Source organism: Suillus fuscotomentosus (assembly GCF_016647785.1).
Source record: "Suillus fuscotomentosus strain FC203 chromosome Unknown F5891scaffold_59, whole genome shotgun sequence".
Taxonomy (NCBI): domain Eukaryota; kingdom Fungi; phylum Basidiomycota; class Agaricomycetes; order Boletales; family Suillaceae; genus Suillus; species Suillus fuscotomentosus.
In genome coordinates this window covers 56,756-81,254 of record NW_024539571.1, presented here as the reverse complement: position 1 = coordinate 81,254, position 24,499 = coordinate 56,756, and the positions used below count along the sequence as shown (strand labels likewise).

The 24,499-nt window shown below is 49.1% G+C and overlaps 6 protein-coding genes across 6 annotated transcripts; 5 read left to right on the top strand and 1 right to left on the bottom strand.

The window, feature by feature from the left end:
• Positions 1-4,843: 4,843 nt before the first annotated feature.
• Positions 4,844-5,996, top strand: F5891DRAFT_1193464 (uncharacterized protein; the record flags this gene model as incomplete). Its single annotated transcript, XM_041367748.1, has 3 exons — positions 4,844-4,850; positions 4,903-5,205; positions 5,263-5,996. The coding sequence occupies 3 exons, from the start codon at positions 4,844-4,846 to the stop codon at positions 5,994-5,996; spliced, it is 1,044 nt and encodes a 347-aa protein (XP_041221608.1).
• A 217-nt stretch (positions 5,997-6,213) lies between these two features.
• F5891DRAFT_1130407 (uncharacterized protein) lies at positions 6,214-8,077 on the top strand (the record flags this gene model as incomplete). Its single annotated transcript, XM_041364524.1, has 7 exons — positions 6,214-6,288; positions 6,355-6,415; positions 7,084-7,127; positions 7,171-7,270; positions 7,328-7,492; positions 7,545-7,689; positions 7,840-8,077. The coding sequence occupies 7 exons, from the start codon at positions 6,214-6,216 to the stop codon at positions 8,075-8,077; spliced, it is 828 nt and encodes a 275-aa protein (XP_041221607.1).
• Positions 8,078-8,676: 599 nt separating this feature from the next.
• Positions 8,677-9,083, bottom strand: F5891DRAFT_1193463 (uncharacterized protein; the record flags this gene model as incomplete). Its single annotated transcript, XM_041367747.1, has 2 exons — positions 8,677-8,901; positions 8,952-9,083. The coding sequence occupies 2 exons, from the start codon at positions 9,081-9,083 to the stop codon at positions 8,677-8,679; spliced, it is 357 nt and encodes a 118-aa protein (XP_041221606.1).
• Positions 9,084-10,281: 1,198 nt separating this feature from the next.
• F5891DRAFT_1055746 (P-loop containing nucleoside triphosphate hydrolase protein) lies at positions 10,282-13,918 on the top strand. Its single transcript, XM_041362675.1, has 15 exons — positions 10,282-10,533; positions 10,565-10,568; positions 10,600-10,663; positions 10,719-10,972; positions 11,025-11,077; positions 11,127-11,161; positions 11,221-11,255; positions 11,309-11,640; positions 11,691-11,798; positions 11,854-11,922; positions 11,974-12,271; positions 12,326-12,691; positions 12,744-12,935; positions 12,991-13,519; positions 13,570-13,918. Exons 4-15 carry the CDS (start codon positions 10,770-10,772, stop codon positions 13,816-13,818), a joined length of 2,469 nt encoding a protein of 822 aa, XP_041221605.1. The 5' UTR covers positions 10,282-10,533; positions 10,565-10,568; positions 10,600-10,663; positions 10,719-10,769; the 3' UTR covers positions 13,819-13,918.
• Positions 13,919-14,333: 415 nt separating this feature from the next.
• On the top strand, positions 14,334-15,669 carry F5891DRAFT_1055738 (uncharacterized protein). Its single transcript, XM_041362674.1, has one exon. The coding sequence runs from the start codon at positions 14,458-14,460 to the stop codon at positions 15,373-15,375; it is 918 nt and encodes a 305-aa protein (XP_041221604.1). The 5' UTR covers positions 14,334-14,457; the 3' UTR covers positions 15,376-15,669.
• A 3,745-nt stretch (positions 15,670-19,414) lies between these two features.
• F5891DRAFT_959218 (uncharacterized protein) lies at positions 19,415-23,002 on the top strand (the record flags this gene model as incomplete). Its single annotated transcript, XM_041375635.1, has 4 exons — positions 19,415-19,544; positions 19,595-19,991; positions 20,085-20,252; positions 22,183-23,002. Coding segments are annotated over 4 exons (1,515 nt in total), but the record flags the coding sequence as incomplete, so codon positions are not given.
• Positions 23,003-24,499: the final 1,497 nt, after the last annotated feature.

Here is a 24,499-nt window from a genome sequence, read left to right as displayed (position 1 = left end):
CGACGACAGGTGGAAAGCCGCGTTCTCCACCTCATATGGGCTCTTCGAGCCCAAGGTAATGTTCTTTGGATTGTGCAATTCACCCGCTACCTTCCAAGCTTACATGAACCAGACGTTTTCAGAAGAATTGAACGAAGGATGGTTAATCGTCTATATGGACGACATCCTAATCTTTTCAGATAACCTGGACGAACACCGGCAGAGGACCCGCCGAGTGTTAGAGAAACTCCGCAAAGAGTCTCTCTTCCTCAAACCCGAGAAATGTACTTTCGACACTCAAGAAGTCGAGTACCTCGGTATGATCATTCGACCCGGACAGGTCGCTATGGACACTGCCAAGCTGAAAGGCATCAGCGAATGGCAACAACCCTCTTCGGTCAAGGACGTGCGGTCCTTCCTCGGATTCTGCAACTTCTACCGTCATTTCATTCCCCACTACTCTGATATCGCACGCCCTCTCCTAGACCTAACCAAGAAGGAGATCCCCTTCTCTTGGTCCGACTCCACCGAAGCTTCATTCCAGCATCTGAAGAAGCTTTTCACCACCGAACCGGTTCTGTGGAACCCTGACTCCTCACGACAGTTTGCACTTGCAACTGACGCCTCGCTCTTCGCAACCGGAGCAGTCTTACTCCAGACAGATAGCAATGGGGATTACCACCCCTGCGGCTATCTCTCCCAGTCCCTCAATGCGGCCGAACGGAACTATGAGATCTACGATCGGGAACTCCTTGCCATCATCCGAGCCCTTCAGGCTTGGAGGCACTTCCTCGAAGGAAATCCTCACCCGGTCATTGTCTTCACGGATCACAAGAACCTGATCTATTTCCGCTCTGCACAACGACTCACCCGACGACAGGCCCGGTGGCACCTCACGCTCACCAACTTTGATCTGGAACTTCACCACGTTCCCGGAACAAAGCTCGCTGCACCGGATGCCTTATCCCGACATCCGGACCACGCTATCGCTGGTCAGGATAACGAGGATCGTATCCTCCTCCCCGACACCCTGTTCACCCATCTAATTGACGCTGAACTCGCAGACGAGTTCCAACGACTCTCTGACGACCCCTCCGACCAGACTGTGAAAACAGCCTTGGACGCCCTCTCCGGGGTGTGCGCACCCCCCATGAAGTCTGCACTTTCCGATTGGAGATTCACCGATGGTGTTCTCTTCTATAAGGATCATGCCTACGCTCCCCCCGACCTCCGGCATCGCGTGTTGTCTCTACATCACGATCACCCAACCGCCGGGCACCCCGGGCGTTCCGGTACTGAATGGAACATCAAGAAATCCTACTGGTGGCCCGGAATGGGCTCCTTCATTAGGAAATATGTCGATGGCTGCACCATGTGCCAGCAGATGAAGGTTAACACCCACCCCACAACACCTCCCCTCACCCCGATACCCTCCTCGGCCCTCCGGCCCTTCACTCAGGTTTCGGTTGATTTAATCACCGACCTCCCCGAGAGTGCCGGCTACGATTCTGTCATGGTCGTGGTAGACCATGGGCTTATGAAGGGGGTAATTCTCTGCCCTTGCAGAAAAACCATCACAGCGGAAGGAGTAGCCGAACTTTTCTTCAAGAAAGTGTTCATGCGCTTCGGACTCTATGACAAGATCATCTCGGACCGAGGCCCCCAATTCGCCTCGAAGCTAGCAAAAGAGCTAGGACGACTCCTCGACTACCAAGTCGCACTTTCCACTGCCTACCACCCTCAGACAGATGGCCAGACCAAACGGCTCAACCAAGAGCTCGAAACCTACCTCCGGATCTACTGCCGGACGACTCCCTCTGAATGGGCAAAGCACTTGCCTATGGCCGAATTCGTTCATAACTCCCGACGACACTCTGCCAGAAATGCCTCTCCCTTCTATCTCATGATGGGCTACAAACCACGAGGCATCCCCCATCTCTTCCCCGACTCTACCCTACCAACCGCCGAAGACCGAGTCAAGTCACTCGCCAAGATCCGTGAAGAAGCCCTTGCATGCCACAGCCTCGCGCAGCAACGCATGGCTGATCATTCCTATGGCCAGCGTTACAAGCCATGGAACGTTGGTGATAAGGTATGGCTATCCGCCACGAACCTAATCACCGGATTCCCTTCTAGGAAACTCGCCCCGAAACGATATGGACCCTTCCCAATCCAGAAAGTCCTCTCCCCCATCACGTTCCAGCTAAAGCTGCCTGCCAGCTGGCGTATCCACCCCACGTTCCATGCCTCGGAACTTTCCTCCTATCAGGAGACAGACGTGCATGGACCGAATTTCACCGAACCTCCTCCCGATCTTATCGATGGAGAGGAACACTACGAAGTGGAAGCTATCCTCCAACACAAGGGTACCGGATCGCGTCGCCAGTACCTCGTGTCTTGGGTTGGCTATCCTGCCTCCGAATGAACGTGGCTCCCCGAAACAGAATTGAAGTCCGCAGCGGAGCTCCTGAAGGCGTATAAGAAGCGACTCAAGATCGCTTCAATCGCCATCTCATGTTGATCAACAAACGCCACTGCAACTTCTCCTACCGCCCTCACTACACGAGGGCTGACCCCACCGACGAACCCATCCACACCGACACCAAAACCTTCCATCGCCAACGAATCTGCAATCGCCACCGCCCCACAAAACCCAAACCCATCGACAAACAGCGACCCATTACCCAATACCCCACCTACGCCACTACCCAAGGAAAGACGCTTCACTATGTTGGTCTCAGCGTCGTCTGTTTCCTCGCACCGATCCGCTACCTCTCATGCGTCTGCCTCCGACCGCGACCTGACGAGCCAGCCAACGCCTGGCCATGATAGGCCCTCCCCCCCGGGATACACCATCTTCTGACGACCATCCCTTCGCTCAGTTGTCCAAGATAGGCAACGGGCCTACTGGGAAGCAGTCATCTGCGACCCCCAGTATGCACTTCGACTCGACAATTATCTCAACCGCACCAACGATGACATCACCATGAATCTTGTCCAGGCCTTCAGGGCCACCGACGCCCTCACCGGCGATATCGCCAGGATCGACTTGGCTAGGGAAATTTCCCTATCCACCGTCTCGACCAGATATAACCAAGGCAAGATCAAGCGAGCCTTGCTAAATCTGTTTGAGCTCAGGAACTTCCATGCCGCTGTCATGGCCGTCGAGGAGGAGCGGGCATTTAATCCCCCTCCCGACCCGCTTGCAGTCGTCGAGCATGCTGTCTATGACAGAGCTCCGACCCCCTTCCTTCCCCAACTACCCCGCTCTGAATCACCAGAGCAGATCCCCAACGTCACCCAGTTGACCAACCCCGAGATCGACTGTCTCTACAACGAATACGAACGCGAGCTCTACGCTCCACGTAACCCCTCCCCCATCCTTGATGTCGACACCATCTCTATCACCATCCCGGAGTTGGATGAGTGCCCTCCCGAACCACCTGTTCTCAACCCCGACGATTGGGTACCTACTGAAGTAGTCCCACATCTCTCCATTGGTTCTCCGGAACCTCTTCCCACTCCGCAACGCCGAAATCACCGTGCTCGTGCACGATCCATCTTGTCCCTAGGACTACTCCTCTCCCATGCGCATCGCCCGCGCACCCAGAACTTCACTAGGCACTATCCTCGCGAGGAAGCCCAGGAAGACACCATCAACGACGCGCGTCGTGATGCCACCGAGACCACCCAGGTCTACCGCAGCAACGTTGTCTGCCGCCAGTGCCATGTCTATGGACACAAACAGAAACACTGCGCGCAATACTTCTGCCGCATTTGTGGGCAATTTGCCCCAAAACATCTCACTCCCTTCTGCCCTCGACTCGACGGCAGGAAGATCCTTCGCCGTGGAACCTCTTCCAACCGGTTCTACAGGGACATGCAGCAGCTCGAAGCTGCGTATGACCAGGACACTGCTCGCCTTGAGCAAGAACGCGAAGAGAATGCAATCGAAGCCGCCTCCTGGCTCGAAGACCTCGACTTCGACCCCGTGTGGTATAACAACCAGGACGACTACGTTCCCCTGGACGACGACTAAAGAGTTCGTGGAACTCTACCTTGAAACGGGGGTAATGTTACAAGTAACATCGGCTACATGGCCCCCCTATCATTTTTCCCCTTCGTCCTCGCCCTCGTATGCCTCCGGCTCGTACTTCTCTACCGACTATCCGTTAACCGGATCCTCGGGACCGTTCCCGTCCCTCATCCCCCTCCTATCGCACCAACGTGCGCACGTGCCTTCGGGCTATGACTCGTTCTGACTCGTGCCACCAATGTGGCTTTCCTTATCTTGTCTTATCTTTCCTTTGACTCGTGCATGCTGCACATTGTATCATTTACCGTTGGCTCGTTCCAACGTTTCTCGGTCTCATTCCGCATTCGACCTTACATCACTAATCAGGCTCTGCTACCAGAGTACCTATACCCTTTCCATTTCCCCTTTGCCCTTACCTACAGTACGGTAGCCTTGCCCTTAACCCTTTCCACTTAGTATAAGTAGTCGGTCACTCTGTACTAGATTCCCTAACTTGAATCTACTCAATCTTCCCTCGAACATACTTCCCTCTGAAGCCCCCTCAGCTTCAGTCTCTAGTATCTTTTCTTAGGTGCTCGTCGCGCCTAAGTCTACCTCGATCGACTACCTCATTGTTCGGACAAGACTGTCCTTACTTTGAGAACATCAGTGACTTTGAAGACATCCGTCTTAGAAGTCACGTGACACGCGCGTCTCTGATATCTGCCGACTCGACGTCGCCAGTCTCAGTCGCTACACCGGACCCTTCCGGTTACGTCACGAACGTTAGCGGACGACGCCCCTCTTAGGGCTCCGCATAACAGATCTATTTGAGTGCATAACACATCTATGGTAAGTGATTCCTGGCTATGTGACTCAAAATTATGATTAATGAAAATTTACCATAGGTGCATCTTCAAAGTCCACGCTGCCAGTGGCTCCCTCATCCACCCCAACCTCACCTCATCTTCCACCTGGCCTGATCTCACTAGAGGACAAGTCAACCTCACCCCGTCTTCCACCTGGCCTGATCTCACTGGATGATGAGTCAACCTCACCCCGTCTTCCACCTGGCCTGATCTCACTGGAGGATGAGTCAACCTCACCCCATCTTCCACCTGGCCTGATCTCACCGGAGGACAAGTCCTTGGTTGGAAATGTGCTTGATCCCTCTCCGGACTTCAACACACTTGCAGGAATGAAAGAACATGGTGAGTGGTCGATGTGCACTGACTTGAACCCTATCACATTTGCTCATAACACGACAGATACGCCAATCACTGCTTGGAGAAAGTCGACAGCATTTGATGAAGACCCACTAACTACATCCCCCACCTTTAATCGCACTCAATGGCCAGGTGTCAGCATGGCGGATCCATCAGTCGAAGCTATCCCTCCTCTCATGTTTCATCCGTTGTCGTTGTTTCACACCACCCTCTTGCCCCAGCCTGCTTCGCTCTTGGCTCAGCAAATGAATCAATTTTCTGCACTTGAGGAGGTCAATGGACTGTCCATGGAACCGCATGGCAATCCATTGCCATTCAACCAACCGATGTTCAATTTGGGGCCGCATGCACCCCCAGACACCCATATTCCATTGTCCTTGCTAACGACTATCACACCGTCACTCCTGTCTACATCCACACCACCCAAGTCAATTCATTTCAAGTCTACCGAACACCAACCCCTGTCAGCTCCTCATCAACCATTGTCCATTGACCAGGGGTCTTCTGCGGCTTCTCGCCAGCTGTCACCTTGTGACATCGGGGGAGTCTTGGCTGGTGAAACTCTCCAACCTGGTTTGGAGACGGAGACGGTGTCTTCGTTACCTGTTGTCTCTGCTGCCTCCAACAGACGCACCAAGCGCCCACTGCGTCCTTCTACGCAAGCTGCTGAAGCCAACAAAATTGGTGTCAAGCAAGGAACAAAGCCTGCACCAAAGAGGAAGCAGACCGAAGTCCAGCGCAGTGGTGAGGGGTCGAAGAAAAAGTCTCGCAAGTAGATATATTGTAGTCTGTCATGTTTTTAATGTAGCTACCTGAACAATATATGAAGTGTGGAAGCCCACAGAGGCAATGGCCCTCATCAACAAGGGCATCCAGGATGTACAGAGTCGAGCCTTTGCGTTTCGATACCTCTTGACCCTCGATGTTCTGTTCAAGAGCGGCCATATAGTAGGGCTTGCATTTACCACAAGACTTGCGATCTGCCTCAAAGACATGGGGTTTAACCTGCAGCCCCATCTTGCTCACATCGAGGCAGGTGGTAAACCTGCGCCGCAAACCATAAGGCGAGTACCATATCAATAGACTGGAAATTCTCACATGTATGCCAACCGAATGGCGGCAGCACTTGCATAGCCATGCTCATACACAGCGAGATCATGGAACTTCGAAGCAGATGATCTCAGCATATCTAGTAGTACTAGTACTTATCAACTTTTTTGTTTTTGCTTTGACTTATTGAATTGTGGGACTTGTGCCCTTGTGTGTCACTCGTTGTGGATTTTAATTTACGAAGCAAGTGAGATTAAGGAATGTGCTAGTAGGTCACTGGTGATATATCATTAAAATATTTAAGTACTGCAGCCAGGGGAATATATGATATATCATGTTCTACTGAGGGCATTGAGGTAGGTAATATATCATTAAAATATACAAGTACTGCAGCCAGGGTAATCTATGATATATCATGTTCTACTGGGGGCATTAAGGTAGGAGATGATATATCATTGAAATATGCAAGTACAGCGGTTGGGGGAATATATGATATATCTTTGATATATCATGGCTCTACTGCTGGTATATCCTCAGTAAATAGGTGTTATATCACAGGTACTACTAGTAGTAGGTGATATATGCAAGTACTGCAGCTGGGGAATATATGATATATCTTTGATATATCATGGCTCTACTGCTGGTATATCCTCAGTAAATAGGTGTTATATCACAGCGCTATGATTGATGTATCATCTTCCCACACATCGTGTCATAAACCAGGATATATCACCTTCCTTCTACCATGACAGCAATATAATACATCATAATGACATTATTGCCTGCGGGGAAATCCATCACTCTCGGTGACAGTATCACAGTACATGATAAGCTTGGGTCATCAAGGTAGGCCTTGTGTTCGAAAAGGTTGCTCAACTCACATTCTCATACACCATTCAGGTTCGAGCTGGAGAGGTGGTCACGAGTGCATGTGCAATGGATGAGCAGACCATGAGGGAGCTGTATGAGTACAACATCAATTTCATTGACGAGGACTTTGGTCCGACATCAAACAAATGAAAAATTGAGGCACCCCAGAGCTGGGCGGGCTCTACAGTTCGGCTCATGCTGCAGCTGATGTTCGTCACAGCCATGCTCTTGCTGCTCCAGTTTGAGGAGGTTCTTCACATCACATGGAGTGATGTCCAGTTTGAATACTATCAGCCACGACAGCGTCGAATCAGGCTCATGCTCCCTTTTCGCAAGACTCATCAATATGGAGGTCAGTTCAGAAAGAAAAACTACTCTGCTCTCTTCTGATTCACCCAATGCAGGTATTGTGCCATTCTTCCTGTACGAAAATCCCAACAAACCATGGATGTGTCCAGTTCGTGCATGGGCAGCTTGGTGGCATCACTGTCGGCATCTCGGCCTCAACATGAATGGCTATGTTTTTCGCAAAAAAAATGGGACGAGATGGTGTTAGTGCAAATGCTCATGATGGAATGGTGAGTTGTCATGGTCATCGGCCCTCAGTCCCACTGATCTGCGATTGCAGACTGCAGATTCCTTCCTCGAGTACTTCTGAAACAACCTGCTTGATATTGGCATCGACCCCCAGCCATACAGCACTCATTCTTTCCGTCGTGGAGGTTGTCAGTACCTGGCCATGGTACTTTGGTGGCCACTCTGCCAGATCTGCACTTGGGGGGGCTGGGCAGAGAATTTTGATAACCCTGGCACTATTTTTAAGTACCTTCTCTCCTGGACTGACGCACCTCAACTCCAGCGAGAAGACTACTTCAATCCTGAACGAGCTGGGAGTGACCCATGCACAGCCTGTGGTCGCACTTGCACTTGTGCATGAGTTCAGTCGTAAAGGCATGAAATGGGATTTTCACGCCCGCGATAGATGCAGCTGGAGGTTCAGAGGGAGATGCAGTCAGCAACCTAAAATGCAGCTGGAGGTTCAGAGGGAGATGCAGTATAGGCAACTTAAATGTAGTTTGCTCAGCCTGAAAAGTTGCAGCAATGCAGCAATGGATTGTCAGAAGATGATGGTAAATATTAAGATGAGATAGACAAGCTTGAGCGGGTTATCTAGCAAGAAGGGAAATGATGTGAATATAAAGACAAGATAGACGAGCTTGAGCGTGTTATCTAGCAAGAGGAGGGGAAATGATGTGAATTGTTAAGACGAGAAAGACGAGCTTGAGCGGGTTATCTAGAAAGACTTGACAAGAGGGGAGATATTAAGATGAGATAGACGAGCTTGAGCAGGTTATCCAGAAAGACTTGGCAAGAGCAGAGATGATGGTGGATATTAAGATGAGATAGACGAGCTTGAGCGGGTTATCCAGAAAGACTTGGCAAAGAGCAGAGATGATGGTGAATATTAAGATGAGATAGATGAGCTTGAGCGGGTTATCCAGAAAGACTTGGCAAGAGCAGAGATGATGGTGAATATTAAGATGAGATAGATGAGCTTGAGCGGGTTATCCAGAAAGACTTGGCAAGAGCAGAGATGATGGTGAATATTAAGATGAGATAGACGAGCTTGAGCAGGTTATCCAGAAGGATTTGGCAAGAGGGAGATGGGAGAACGGTAGATATTAAGACAAGATTGGACAAGATTGGACTACTTGGCAAGAGGGAGATGGCAGTAAAGACGAGCTTGAAGCATAAGTTAGCCTGTCTGGCACGTCAGTCGCTAAAATGGGTGTTAGGACAGAGGATCATACTGTGCGCGAGAGTGTAGACATGCTGGTGGTGGTGCCTCCGACTGAAGGGGGGGATGTTAGCCAGTCATTGAGAGAGTCGTCGATGTGCATCAGTGTGATGGTGGTGATGACAGCAGCATGAGCGAACAGCATCGCCAATCAACCATTTTCCTGGGGGGGCATTGGTGCCAAGCGCAGAATGAGAATCTCACCCACAAACAGAGAGATGATGTGCCCGAATGAGCCGTGGGCAGTATATCACCCTAGGACCGTAAATCTTGGGACAGTGAAGTTTTCAAGATGGGGAGGCTTCATACCTTGGTTGGCTGGCACACCTGCAAGAAAAACGGACCATGCAGACAGCTGCAGGTCGAGAAATTCACGGTCTCTGTGGGAAAGTTACAGTCCTTGACAGCATCAGCTCGCTTGGCCCCACTGCAGTTCGGCTCTCACCCTCATAACTGTCTCACCCAACAACCATGCACCATTTGTCCTCCTCCCTCTGCCTCCACAGCCTTCCTAGATCCCAAAAAACCGCGCCAATACGCGCCCATCATCGTTGCCCATCAATGGCCCTTGGTTTTGACACGTCGGATGCTTCGTTTCATCCTCAATGCACGCTGGAACGTTTCTTCCTCGCAGCCGCACCACAGCACGCGCCTATTCCCTTTCGGGAAGGCTGATGTAAGCCTGTGCTGTGACCGTGAGTTTCCTCGTTCGAAACATTTCTAAGGTAGACGACATTTAGATTCAACCACTGCGCTCATGTGATCACGTGACCATTCCCACGCCCAAATCTCAAAGCTCAAAAATTCAAAACCACTATTTGCTTTGAAAATCACTTTGGCAACATCAAAAAAAATGATCTTTTCAATCAAATTAACTTTTTTTCACTCTGATAATACAACCACACTTGTAAATAACCATGCAGCAAATAGTACTTAGAGTATGGTTACAACTGATTACCGGCAAGTAATGCTAGCTTAGGGCCAGGTATTATGTAAGCTACCATATATGGTTATATTAAATCACATGATGTGGCCAAATCCACAGGGTAAATATTTTATTTTCCGCCTATAGTGTCGGAAATGTATTTGGGGAAGAAATAAAACAAATACAAAAAGCAGAAATAAGTCTCTCAAATCTTGGTTTTGAGAAAATTTAAGACCATCAGTCTATGCAGGGAGGTCTTAGGAACAGATTAGTGCAAAAAGAATGTCCGGAAAGTGGATAAGGAAAGTGCAATAAGTTGTGCAAAATGGTGTCTCAAAATGTGGTTGGATTTGGATGTCTTCTACCTTACTTCAACGTGATCTGGGTGTGACAAACTGTGACCTGTGACGTTTAGTCAGGATCTAACTCTAAATGCGATACCAAAAACTTTGAACTCATCACCACCATTGATTCATTCTTGAGTCATACAAGACTCATGGATGTGATAACAGCCTTATCTCCTGCACGTGTCCGTCTTCCGATGATCCTGTACACGTACTTGCGTGTGTGAATGGGCTCTGATATGAAAACCGATAGTGCCAGAGCAACATGATTTGCCTAAAAGGTCATCGCAGATCTTCTATGATTGGTCGTGACATATTACTTCACGTAGGAATCGCCCTCGATGCATGATAACATGTCGCTAACAGCCATGCATGCGGGCATCTAAAGGCGCTTCTTTTTGCATTATGCCGTGGATTACGACTTGGTTGGACTTTAAGCTGCGGTCACGGTGCATTGTACGTCGACACACGTGTTCAAGAAGCCTCTGAACCGAAATCCGGCGCATAAAAGCAGAGGCCATTCTAATGTCGTGTTCAATACGCCTCTATCATTCAATCTACCATGGATTTACTTCGCAATAGACGCAAACAAGCAGCCTCGACGGAACCCTCAATTGAACCCTCTCTTGATGTTACGTCTCTCCCTTCCATCTCTGGTTCCATGAGCCCTCCAGAGCCATGGGAGGAAGTAGACATATCATCCACCGACTATGCCCGCAGGCGCAGGGAACTTATGGAAATGATGGCTGACCTTCGATCCATGGGGTGGGTGATTATGGTTTTGCTAACCTCAAATTGCTCACGCTACCTTCCACAGTGCCGACGCGTTGATTGCCTTACCATCCGTGGTCGTAATTGGTGGCCAATCCGGTTTGTGGTCACCTCCCTCACCCACAGCTATACTCAACCTGAATTTCAGCGGGCAAAAGTTCACTCGTCGAGGCCGTCAGTGGGGTACGTAGGCAGATAGTTTGTTTTTTATTCCTTTATTCATTTTTTTCTTTACAATAAAGATCAACGTCCCAAGAGATAGCGGGACGTGTACAAGGTGACTCTAATAACTACTAGCTATCGCGGGTATGCTCATACTACGATATGCAGATGCCCTATGGAATGTAACATGTCTAGTCATGCCAAATCGTGGTCCTGCACCATCACTCTACGTATCGGTTTCGATAGCAACGGCCTAGACCTTCAAAAGCCTACTAATGTACTATTTGGCCCAACGATCACTGACAGAAGTGAATTCGAAGTTTGGCTGCGTCGTGCTCAGGCAGCCATCCTGAACCCGAATGTTGCTTCTTCGACTTTCCACGCAAAGACCGTCGAGGAACTCAAGAACATAAAAAACACATTGAAGTTTTCCCGCAACGTAGTATGCGTCTCGATTGAAGATCCCGACGCAACTGACCTGTCATTCTATGATCTACCTGGTAAATTAAGCTTATATGGATCGAGACGACATATCTGATGAGCAGTGAAGGCCTAATACAAAACGAAGAACCCGAAGCTGTCGCGTTGGTGAAAAACTTGGCAGAACATTACATCGAGAAAAAAAATACTATCATATTGACTACAATTCCCATGAGCGGTACGTGTTTGAACTGCAAAATTATTTTCTACTGAATTGATGGGTGTGGTACCAGATGATATGGAAAATCAACAATCTATGAGTCTCGCCAGGGCCGCTGACCCCAATGGAAAGCGAACAATCGGTGAGCCACCCATACTGCAGGACAGCGATTAAATGACCTAAAGTTCTTCAGGCGTGCTTACGAAGCCTGACACGCTTGGTACTGGAGCTATCAACCAGCGCCGCAAATGGGTAGAAATCATCGAAGGCCGTTCGGAGGAGCACACACTGATGCACGGTTTTTACTGCGTGCGTCTTCCCGATGATTCCGAACGTGCACAGCGCCTGTCTCGTGCTGAGTCGCAAAGGCGTGCTGCTGAATATTTTGATACGACGTCGCCCTGGAAGGACGTAACCGAGCGTCATAGGTTCGGCATTCCAGGCTTTGTCTCTGATATAAGCCGACTGCTCATTCAATTGATTGAGGAAACGTGCGTGGACCTTGTTCTAGCTGACTCGTTATGAAGCGCTTACATTGTTTATAGTTTACCATGTCTCAGAGAAGATGTCGACACGCTCCTCGCGAAATGTACCAAGGATTTCGATGAACTGCCCCCACCACTTGAAAACGACCCACAAATCGAAGTTCTAGGACGAGTTAATACGTTCTGCGATGACTTCAAGAGCTTTGTGAATGGCAGTCACGAAGACAAAAGTCTTGCACAGCAGAATCGTGCTCTCTATGCTATTTTCAAAAGGAACATACGCGGCACTGCCCCTGACTTTAGGCCTTTCAATGACCCGAAAGGCTATGTTCCACTGGATGATACTGAAGGAAACATGACTCTTACTGAGCGAGACCCAGGCGTGAAAGTGATGGGCATATATGACATCCGCAGGGTCATCCAAGAGTTTGTTTTCCTATTTTGTTGTATTTGGACGGCAGCTCAATCATTCATCAAGGGCAATTGGATGGGAGCTTCCGAACAACGTGCCATATCAGGCAAAGGCAAACCTCATTACTCAATTCACTAAACTTTGGGTTGTTCCGTCTGAGCGCTGTCTTGCTGGTGTCAATAATGTGCTTGACCAAGTTGTCGACACGCTCATAAGCACCCATTTTGGACGCTTCAAGGTTCTCGAGGAATATTTTGGGTAAGCGTTGACTCTTCATGACCATCGTCTGGGCTCAAGTTGTCTTTGAAATCAGCAATTTGATTCGAATTCAGGTTGACATCTGCAGGGCGCGTGCCAAAGACGCCGTCAAAACAGCGTTGGATCTGGAAACTATTCCACACTATACTCAGAACACGCACTATCTTCAGACACTCCGTGGAAAATGGCTGGCTCATTATAAGACAGTTCGGAGTAGACCTGCTCTGTACATGGCACCTATGGCACCTATACGAAAGAAACATAAGTCATCCAAGATTTCCGATGCTCCATCACGGCTAGCTCCTGAAGACGAATGTGACGATCCACCACCTCCCAAGGATTCGCCCTCATTCGATAAGCCAAAGTCTAGTAGTATATATAGTGGATTTGGGGGGCTAATCGAAACCAAAGAGGGGACCGAAACCAAAGAGGCGCCCAAAGCCAAAGCTTTGAGGGCTCTTGCAGAAGCAGGGTATGCGGGTCTTCAAGTTTCAGATCTTGCACGCTTGTTACCTCCCGACTCATTCGAGGAAGAGTTGGTTGTGATGGCTGACGTTCGAGCCTACTTTCACGTTGCTTATAAGGTGAGTCTCGCTCATCATCTCCCTTTCGACGCGCTTATCACCTTGAGCAGCGTATCATCGACCATATTCCTTTCACGATCGAGCATGCTCTTCATCATGCCCTAGCAAAACAACTTTCGCAGAGCCTTCTTACGAGCTTACTGACTGATGCCGCATCTGGACCCAACTTCTCTGAGCGTATGAAGGAGTTGGTCAGCGAAGATGCTTCCATTGCTCAGAGACGCCTAATGCTCTCGACAAGAAAAGAGCGCCTATTGAACATTCGCCGGAGACTCATGACCTTCAGTAATAGTACTTGATCATTGCGAGGCGTCACGACGTATAGATATTCTTTACCTCCTGTCGGCAATTGGTGTTGTTGTTGTTGATGATGTTAATGTATTGTACTGTTGCATTTCATACTTGCGAACAAAGTCTGATTCCCTACTCGCATTGGTGCGTTTCTTGTGATAAAAGGAAGAGGCTTTGAGGTGTGCGCGTCGACCAGATTTGTGAAGCTGTGAGGAATTGGCTAAAGACCGGTCATCATTACATAACCCGGTAAATAAACAGTGCCGGTCAGCTTTACTGTGACAGCATCGATTCCGGACGTTGCTCGTACTCACTACTAGTTTTGATAAACTCTCCGCGTAACTCAGAGTAACACATCGTCCAGTTTCCAGCTGTGACTTATTTCCGCGCGACAATTCAGTCGTCTCCGTTATCAGATAGCTCACCAGCTAACGATATCTACTACTTATACCTCCCGGATCATTGTGCAATTTGGCGCTCACGCACATCATCAGGACGCTCAACACACGCTCGTCGTGGCATGCGACCATAACAGTGTTTTACTTCGTGAGCCTTCTCTTTCATCGTTTTCTGCAGATTTTGAGGATTCAGACTATTCGCCAGCTACTAGCTTTCGCAAACCATCCCGTCACCAATTGATACTATCCATGACTTCGATCCGTTGGAAGCCACAAATCACGTATCGCTCCCCCACCGCAGGGACAACCGCTCTCCATCTAGAAGTGCCACCAGTTGGCTCTCATGCATCTTCGTCGAGCCATTCTCCTTCCCCTCAATCGCTGCAGCATTGGACAGTCCATCAGCCCAGCCATTCTAAGAGACATAAGAGTTGGACGATGGGCCCTTCACTGCCACTTTATCATCCTCTTGGTCGTCTCGCCCTATCTCTCCCCGATTTGGATCCAACTGCGTTCGGGCTCCCCGCGCCGGCAGTAATAATGGATGATCCCACGCGTCGATCTTCAAATCGCGCACGTCGCCCCGCGCCCAAAGTACGCGACGCAAATGAGCCAGCTTCCTCCCCCGTACCCTCTATCGATTTAATCCCTGTCCCCGAGCTAGAACTCAAGGAAAAACCTAGTTCCCGCAGGAGACGCCCTGCTGGAGGCGGGAACAAAAGAAAGCGCAGAGAAGTTGATGACGGTGACGCGACCTATCCTGCCAAGCGCTCCCGCAACCCAAGGGGCTCCGCCGCCAATACCGCGGCGCGCACTCCTACCGCCGGAGAGCCTTCTCCTCCCTACTCTGTTGATAATTCTGCTCTTTCCCCTGCACCTGATGACCCTCCGGAAGAAAGACGGCCCGAACGCCGGACCGCCAAGTCACGTGGTCTCCCTCCTCGTAGGGATTCTAGTGGAAGCGAGGCAACTGTTACTTCAGTATCGGCCTCGATTATCGCGGGTAGCGTTGTACTTCTCAAAGATACCGGTGAAGATGCCCTGGACGTTGACACTTCGCCACCCAGCGGGTCCAGGGACACTGAGCGTACCACCCGCAGTGGAGACCTCAGCAGCAAAGACAGTTCAGATGGAGGTGATAAAGCCGCAAATAACGTTCCAGGGTAGCGTGGCACTTCCTTTGTGTCTCCTGTATATGTGTGTATATGAGACATTTTGGTTTATTTAACGATATGCATTCCTTGTCTATTGCTATTTGTTCCTGACCACCTTTTCTTTCATCGTTAATATTTACCTGTTCGATCTATTTACTCCCTCATATTATCTCGTTGACTTATGTAGTATGGTTTGCTTACGAACAGGATAAATTTTTATGAAGTATCTATACTGTCTCGATCGACGAGGTGATTGACCTGGAATAAATTAATGGATGGTGTTCATCAACATTCAAATATAACGTTCCAGTAATATTACTGTAATGGTTCAGGGAACTCGAAGCTTCTACATGAGGTGGATGTAACCTTTAATTTTATAAATGCTCCTGCTGGGTTAGACGGGGGGACGAATACCGCGTGTGTGTAAAATGCACGAGTTTCCAATTTCGGAGCTCGAGAATGATAAGGTCCAGTTTGGACAATGACTCCGGGTTCAAAATTTCTGGCTCAAACCGCACGTGATGACCTGACTGCGTTAATAAGCATCTATTATCTAATAAAACAAAAGATACTCTAGTATCATCACAATGTCTGATAAATCAAGCGGCGGCTCTTCGCATTCCTTACGTTCCCGGGGTACTATAGATGTGACATCAGCTGCTGCATCTTGCGGAACGACCAGGAAGGCTCCTGCGGTGTGGACGAAGGCAGAAGAAACCACCTTTCTTGAGTTCCTTCTGCAGGCCCTTCCTGCATCAGGCGATGGGGGCTTCAAGGCGCCCACCTTCAATCAAGCATATGTGCACCTCAAGATAAAACACCCGCATCAAAGGGGCGCAGAAAAGGTTGGCACAGTTTGCAAAAATAAGTGGACATCGGTATGTTTCCAGTGAACTTTCAGCCGCCAGCAAATCAATGACATATATTTTTATAGTTAAAGAAAGCATACCAAAGTGTTGTTGAAATTAAGTGTACTTCTGGTTTTACTTGGAGTGATGATCATGGAGCGGGTATCACGGACAAAAAGGACGACGTATGGGCACGCTTTATAAAGGTACGTCATCGCAAATAGACTGCATGCATACCCCTCTACTGATATTGTTTTCAGTCGCATCCTCACGCGAGGCCCTTCATGATGAAGGGCTTCGACCACTTCGATATCATGCAGCAGTTGATGCCAAGCAAGTCAAAAGGCTCTCACGTCTTCCGACCTACCACCGCCACCAATGCCACCACACCATCCTCCATCCCCACAGCCACAGACAACACACTTCCAGGGCCGCCACCATCCTCAGTGGGCCTGCCACCATCCTCAGTGGACCCGCCACCATCCTCAGTGTACCCGCCGTCATCCTCAGTGTACCCGCCACCATCCTCAGTGGACCCTCCATCTACCTTTCTCGCTCCTTCCACGGAAGGGTCTACCTCTGCCGGTGGCTCGGCATGGACAAGTATAAGCCGGGGAAAGCGAAAACGCAGCGCGCTTTCGCCTGCGTCAGCTGCAGGCTCTCAGAAACGAGGCCGGCCACCATCTGCCACGCTATTGGCACAGCAGGAGGGCACCGAAACGATGAAAAGCCTCGTAGAAGTAGTACGTGAGATGCAGAAGACTCTTGTATTAGCGCCGGCGCTGCCGCCAATGCAGCCACAGCCTCAGCCTTCCACGCATGTTGGAAGCGCCATTTCCCTCCTCAATAAATATACAGACCTCACGAGCAAAGAGCGCTTGGGCATTGCCAACTTTCTAGCTGAACACAAGAACCAGGCGATCATTTTCTACTTGTTGGATGAGGTGACGAGGCTTGAGTGGTTGGAAGAGAAGCGAGTCCTTTGCGGTGGTGCACCACGGCGATCAATTGACTCACAAGAATATATGATTGTATCGTAGCAGCGTACAGATCATTTCGTAGTACAAAATTCATGTATTACCTACAACTATGGCAATGGGAGTCCCCTTCGTGCATGTTCTGCGAGATAGTCAGTCCACATTGCTTGCGCGATTCCGTCCCTACGAGCATCTGCGCGTCTGCGCTCAGCAGCATCCGCCGGTCCCTCTGAATGTGCGCCAGATCCAACACCATCATCCTCTGCTAGATCGTGCCCATACTCGAGGGCAAGATCAAATATATCACCGTTGTTTCTTCGCATGAAGTTGTGAATGGCGCAAAGCGCCGCTGGGATCCGGGACTGGATGTCCATGGAGTATTCAGGCGCGCATATTAAGATGCGCCATTGTCGTTTCATGACGCCGAATATCCGCTCGATGATGTTGCGAAGTGCAGCGTGTCGCAAGTTGAACAACTCTTTCGGGTCTTTAGGCCTAGAAAAAAATTAATAGACAGACTGACAAAAGAAAAAAGGAACTCACGCGAGATTAGCTTGACGCCATTCCTTCAGGTGGTAGCGGACACCTCGATAAGGCACGAGAAGTGCGTCGCATGTACCAAAGCCAGCATCGGCTAGAAGATACTTGTCTTTGGGCACACGCAAATCATGAGAGCATGCGTCGTTCCAAAGGGAAGCATCGGCAACTGAGCCATCCCACCCTGTGAGTGAGTAAATGAAAAAGAAGTTGAGGTCGCAGATAAACAAGCAGTTCTGCGATAAAAAGCCTTTCCTGTTGCGCAGGGCAACATGGTCTTCAAGCGGCGCAAAAACGCGGATGTGGGTGCCGTCAACAGCACCGATACAGTGGTCGAAGAATCGGAATCGAGGGTCAGCATGAATTGCCGCAGAAAGTGGGGTGTTTTGGTCCAGGAAGCGGACGTTCAAGGTGTAGAAGGGAGCCGATGAAAAGAACATGAGTAGGCGTTTAAAATATCTGCAGAAATCAGCACAACTTGAACAATAGTTATATCAAAAGTTAGGCACTTACCTTGTAATCGTATCGGGAGAGCGCTGGAACCTTTCTCCGACGTGGCGAGACGAAAGTCCAGTAACACACGTGTAGAGAAAAATGCCGAGTTGCTCTGACATGCTTACCCCATTCCAGGACTGGACAAAGCCGTGTCGGTTAAGAACCGCTAACAGCTCATCGAAAATTTGAAGGTCGACGCCGAAATTGTGTCTGATCCTGTCTGGATGACCACTGATCAGTTCATATACCCATGCTTGCCCAGTAAGTATGGATGTGTGGTAAGGAATTCTTTCAGCGCGGGATAAGAATAAAAGATGGTATAGATGTGTGACCTGGGCGACCACAATGGTGATGATAATGACCACGATTTTGTGTCGTCGATCGTGTTGCATTTGCGCTTCAATATCCATGGCAGTGATGGATATGACACGCATATATATGCCGATTATCTATCTATATACTTACACGCCATCTGGACCTATCACGTGCAATCATCACGTGCAGTTTGAATCAGAAATTTCGAACCCGGAGTCGTTGTCCAAACTGGACCTAACGAGTTCCATTATTCGGTTCTGGGAACCGACCCCACAACAAATGTAGAACAACGTACTAGTATCAGTGCAATGCAAAGAACGGCGATGGCAAAGGCCCTGTGCCACCACTTATCATATAGGTCAGTCTAATCAGACTTGAAGTAGTGCCCAGCATCGCTTTGTCAAGTTGCGGCGCTCGTATTATCTAGTAAACTTGAACTGCCTCCATAATCCCCCAATGCGTTGCTGATCATGAGTACTCCCTACAGCCAGTACTGTGTTACGCCACACTGAGACAAGACACGTTGCATCCATGCATTGTAGGGACTTTCATATCTGGCGCCTGGACCGCATTGATGTTTGTTCTAACAAACCGGGGAATGATATTACTGGTACATGAAAAACGCCGAACACGCTGCATGTCAAGATCCTCCTGGCGCGCCTCTGAGTTTCGTCCGCAGTCGAATCATCTTTGCGATGTCGTCGTTTCCCGGCAGAGAACTACCTAGTATTGTGAGTGGTGTTTTGCCCTTCCTCAACAAAGAAAGTTAACCCGAAGTCAGTTACACACTCCAAGTCAGAGCGCAGCTTTGCATCATACAGAAACATGCAACATCGTCATTTTTGGAGAAACGGGCGCTGGTAAAAGCTCCTTGGTCAATTTGGTCTCCGGGACGCAAACAGCGCTGACATCCTGCGACGCTACGGGATGTACAACTGAATCCAATGCGTACGATGTCTTAATCCAGAACGAGACCTTCAAGTTGAAAGTAAAACTTTTCGATACAGTCGGTCAGTGCAGTTCGCCTCTCTTTGCTGTTTGTTGCTGAACCGGATTACAGGTCTGGGTGAGGGCCCTGAAGGAACAGTCCCCGACAAGGATGCTCGGAGGATTCTGAAGAAGCTCCTTCGAGATCTGATGAAGCAAACCGACATTCATCTCCTCATGTACTGTGTGCGGGGTGTGAGAGTGACGAAGGCGGCTTGCCGCAGCTACAATTTAATCCACTCTGAAGTGAAGGAGAGAGTTCCAATCGTTCTTGTCGCCACAAGTTTAGAAGACAAAAGACCAGAAATGGAAGAATGGTGGAGGGATAACGTGCGATCCATCTCAGACTTCGGGATGACCTTTGCTGGTCACGCATGTATTACCACAGCGACTATTGACAGATATGCTGGGGATGAGCTCAAGCGGCGCCGAACACAATCATACCACGCCATCTGTCAACTTATCGAACAGTGTCGCCTGTCGCAAAGGGTTCAAACACCACTGTCTGATGTCGGCCGAAATGGGAAAACCCCTCGTACCCATATTTTACCAATGTCGATAAGCAGGAAAAAGCATAAAGATATCGTACTCGCTGGGGAGACGGCGGCAAGCGCTGGTTCACTCGTTCACCACGCCGTGGCGGAGGAGATAGTGTCGACAGCTCCTGACTTACGACTCTGTACATTACAGTATACAGCAACTGTTGACCTGCATGACGAGATTCTCAAGGCGTTCGAAACCATCCGGCTCAAGGACCCGCATCTGGAAATCAAAGAGTATTCTATCCCTCCCGAAATGGGTACAAGGTGTGTAGTCATGAGATACTTCTTGCGCCGTATCTCTCCAACATTCATGAACAGTGACGATGATAAAAATAGCATACTTGCTGAGGAGACGGACGCAAGCGTTGGTTCGCACGTCAACGTCATGGCGGGAGATGAGGTAGCGCCCACAGCTCCTGACATGCAGCGCCGTATGCTGCAATGTTCAGAGACTGTCGACCCGGACGACAAGACCTTCCAGGCGATCGAAACCATTCGACTCGAGGACCCGCATATTGGAATCAAGGAGTACCCCATCACTTCCGACATCGATGATGAGTGCGTATTCTTCATATCTTCCTTGTGTCATGTTTTGCTAACTTTGACGAGTAGGAACAATGATGTCGTACTCCCGAGGGAGATAGCGGAAAGCAATAGTTCGCGCGCCAACCTCGTAGTGGGAGGTGGGGTAGCTCCCACAGCTCCTAACATGGAATGCCGTATGTTGCAATGTTCAGACATTGTCAACTCGGATGACGAGACTTCCGAGGCGTCCGAAACTATACGACTTGAGGATCCACATCTGGGACTCAGACAACCAACATTAATGAGTAGGAAGAATGATGTTATACTCGCTAGGAAGACAACAGCAAGCAATGGTTCTCTCGTCAACCTCATGGCGGGAGATGTAGTAGTACGCACAGCTCCTGATGTGCGACGCCATTTACTGCAATGGTCAAGGACCGTCTACTTGGATGACAAGACTTTCAAGGTATTCTTACGCCTTTTGAACCTGCCTCTTAGAGCCAGAGGATATACCTCTATCGCTCCCAAAATGGGTACAAGGTGCACAGTCTTCAGATTCTCCTCGTACCACATTCCAATTTGATTGTAGGAACCAGATTCCAAGTATCCTGTTCTTTCCTCGACGCAAAGACTTGCATATGGAAATCACAGCGTTCCTTATCCCTCCCAATATATATACAAGGTGTGTAGTCTTCAGGTGCCCTTTGTGCCGCAGCTGTCTGACTTCATAAGTAGGAACAAGCATACGATCATGGTGCTCTTTCGACAGACTGGAGCAAACAAAAGCTCACTCGTCAACATTTTGGCGAGAGAGAAGGTAGCGCGCCCAGCTCCTGACATGCGATGCCATCTGCTGCAGTGCACAGAGGCCGTCGACGAGACTTCTGTCGAAATTTTTCGACTCGAGCACCTGCGTTCGGCCATCATAGGGTACCTTGTCCCTCCCGAACTATATGCAAGGTGCGGAGTCTTTAGATGATCTTGGTACTATAATTTGTCTAATTTGAACAGTAGGAAGAAGCATGAACTCGTCGTGCTCTTTTGGCAGACGGGAAGAGGAAACAGGTCACTCATCAACCTCGCGACGGGAGAGCCGGCAGCATTCACGCCTAATATGCTACACCATATTCAATGTTCAGAACCTGTCAACTTGGATAACAAAACTTTCAAGGTGTTCTCACGTTTTGAAGATCCGCATCTGAGAATCAGAGGATACCACATCCCTCGAAACATGGGTGCAAGGTGTGCAGTTTTCAGTTGCTCTTCGTTCCGTATTTGTCTAATTTGACCAGGAATGACCATAAAATCGTCACGCTCTTTTGGCAGACGAGAACAGGTAAAAGCTCACCTGTCAACCTGATGACGAGAAAGGAGGTAACGCCCAGAGGTCCTGACATGCAACGCCGTATGTTGCAATGTTCAGGAACCATCGACTTGGATGACAGGACTTCCGAGGTATTCTTACGCTCTGAGGACCCGCCTCTGAAAATTAGAGAATACTCTATCCCTCCAAAAATAAGCGCAAGGTACACAATCTTTAGATGCTCCTCGAACCATGGTTGTTTAACTTGATTAGGAGGACCAAGCGTCAAAGTATCGTGCTCTTTGGGGATACAGGAGCAGGCAAAAGCTCACTCATCAATCTCATGGCGGGAAAGAAGGTGGCGCGTACATCTCCTGACATGCAACGCTGTACGATGCACTGGCAAGAGTATGACATTAGCTTTGGCGACACGTCTTACAAAGTCTATGATACCATCGGACTCGAGGCACCGCAACTAGGAATCAAAGAGTACCTCGAGTTTGTCGAGAATGCCTATCAGCTCGTCAAACAATTGGATAAACAAGGTGGCATTGATCTGCTTTTATTCTGCGTTCGCGCCGGCAGAGTCACTGCTACGCTGCAGAACAATTACAGGCTCTTTCACGAATTCCTCTGCGAGAAGAAGATTCCCATTGTTCTTGCGATCACGAACCTTGAAAGAGAGAATAGGATGGAAGACTGGTGGGAGAGAAACAAGGGCACCTTCGACAAGTATCAGATAAAGGTCGCTGGACATGCGTGCATCACCACCGCCGATAGACTGGATGGCAGACACAGAGACCTTTATGAAGAATCGCGCGTCACGATCCGCGACCTTATTGACAAATTTACTGCAAACGAGCAGAAGCGAACATGGTCAGGAGGGGATAATCTGTTCGTGTCGTTGACGCGTAAACTGAAGGGGTTGTTGAAGGGGAGTTCGCAGTGTAGAAGGAAGGATCTTGTCCCTCATCTCACTAAGGGTTGTGGTATTTCTCGAGAAGTCGCAAAACAGTTGGCTAATATGATCAAGCACGACTGTAGAAGCTACTTGACTTTACCCTTTCGACAACTTTATGCTCATCCAATTTACCCTTACCCTTTGTCGTGAATATATGGATTGATATGATTACGTGTTCCGGTACAACGCTCTCACAAAGAACACCACATGCACAGTCACTAGGGCAGACAGTTGAATTCATAAATTTAAAGGAACATTGCTGCTTCTGTATGTCTGAATGTCGAGACATCTAGGAAACTAGTGAGGGGCCCCCTAGTAAGCGGTATGCTTGCGATGAGGTGATATTTGGAGACATACTGAGTGTGCCATACGCGAATACGGTGAATAGCCACTGATGGGCCCGTTCCAGCGCCCAGAGAGGGCCAGGCCTATGGCCTGCATAGCTCAAGTTCAATGAATTTTAAGAACCAATACAACGAACGTAGATCATCTGCAGTGGCGATTAAGACGCACGTTCTCTCGCGAAGCAAAGCAATGAATTGTAAATAGCGGCAGTGAAACGGTGATGTGCCTAATTCAGCACTTGGATACGAACTTTGTACTTGTGGTACAAGAAGTTCGAAGGATCATGATAATGACGCTCATGTTGCACCCATGATTGCTATACGGTGTAGGAGGTCGCCACTGGATCGACCACTCGTGTCCTGCGATAATAGTAACTATATGATATCGATAGCCATGTGGTGGCACGTTCTTCTGATTTGATATCGAAAAAAGTACTTGCGGATGAGATGGAGACCAAAAACCGCGGTTGGGCTGTGGACGTTTGAACGTTTGAACATGCAAATCGAACAGAATTTCCATAAAGATGCTACTATTCGGATGATCCTGAGATGTCACGTGCTTAATTGTACGGGTAATAATATTTATGGTACGTACTACGTATTTGCGGCGTTATCGTGGGTAGCCGCACCGGCAAGGTCATGCCAAAATGAAACTTATGCCGATGAGTCGGATGCTGATCGCGCCCACGGATGTGCCATCTTACGTTGAACCTGACCTAACCTTCAAGCCTCCCCAGTGCAATCTCGGAAGTGAAAACGACTGGAATGACCTGCAGTCTGCAGTTAAGACGTCCGAATGCACATACTAGTGCGTATATGCAGATTATAATGATGTGACTTAGCTATTGACCTCATTCGCCAACATCCAAAGACTCGTGTCAGCCCATCTGTTTTGCTGTTCGCGATTCCGAACCATAAGGTTCAATGTTCCGTTACTAGCTCGATCAGAACCCTGTTGTTTCCTCGGCCCTTCAGCTATCCCGTTGAGCATTGACTAACTGCTTCAAACGTTTGAACTAGAATTTGCAAGCGGACTTGTTGTCCTTAGGTTGTGAGGGAAGCATGGCCAATCAAGATTCTTTTCCTCCATCGCGCGATGCGCGCATTATAGCCTCTGTTTGGCAGGGATCAAATCAGCCGCGGAGTGACTTCGTTAAAACGTCTTCGCGCCATATGCAACGGCTTCACGTCATAATTTAAAGAGCAGACAATATTAATCCTGGAAAAACGCCCTGCCAAGTTTCATTCCAGATCCGCAACGCTCTTTTCCTCAGTAGAAGTATTACTGTCTTGGCTGCGTTTT

Bases quoted from the DNA above. Each gene is read 5' to 3' on its own strand.
- F5891DRAFT_1055746 (XM_041362675.1), top strand. From the start codon at position 10,770: ATGGATTTACTTCGCAATAGACGCAAACAAGCAGCCTCGACGGAACCC. The intron at 10,973-11,024 runs GTGGGTGATTAT...TACCTTCCACAG, and splicing joins GCTGACCTTCGATCCATGGG to TGCCGACGCGTTGATTGCCT. The intron at 11,078-11,126 runs GTTTGTGGTCAC...CCTGAATTTCAG, and splicing joins CGTAATTGGTGGCCAATCCG to CGGGCAAAAGTTCACTCGTC.
- F5891DRAFT_1055738 (XM_041362674.1), top strand. From the start codon at position 14,458: ATGACTTCGATCCGTTGGAAGCCACAAATCACGTATCGCTCCCCCACC.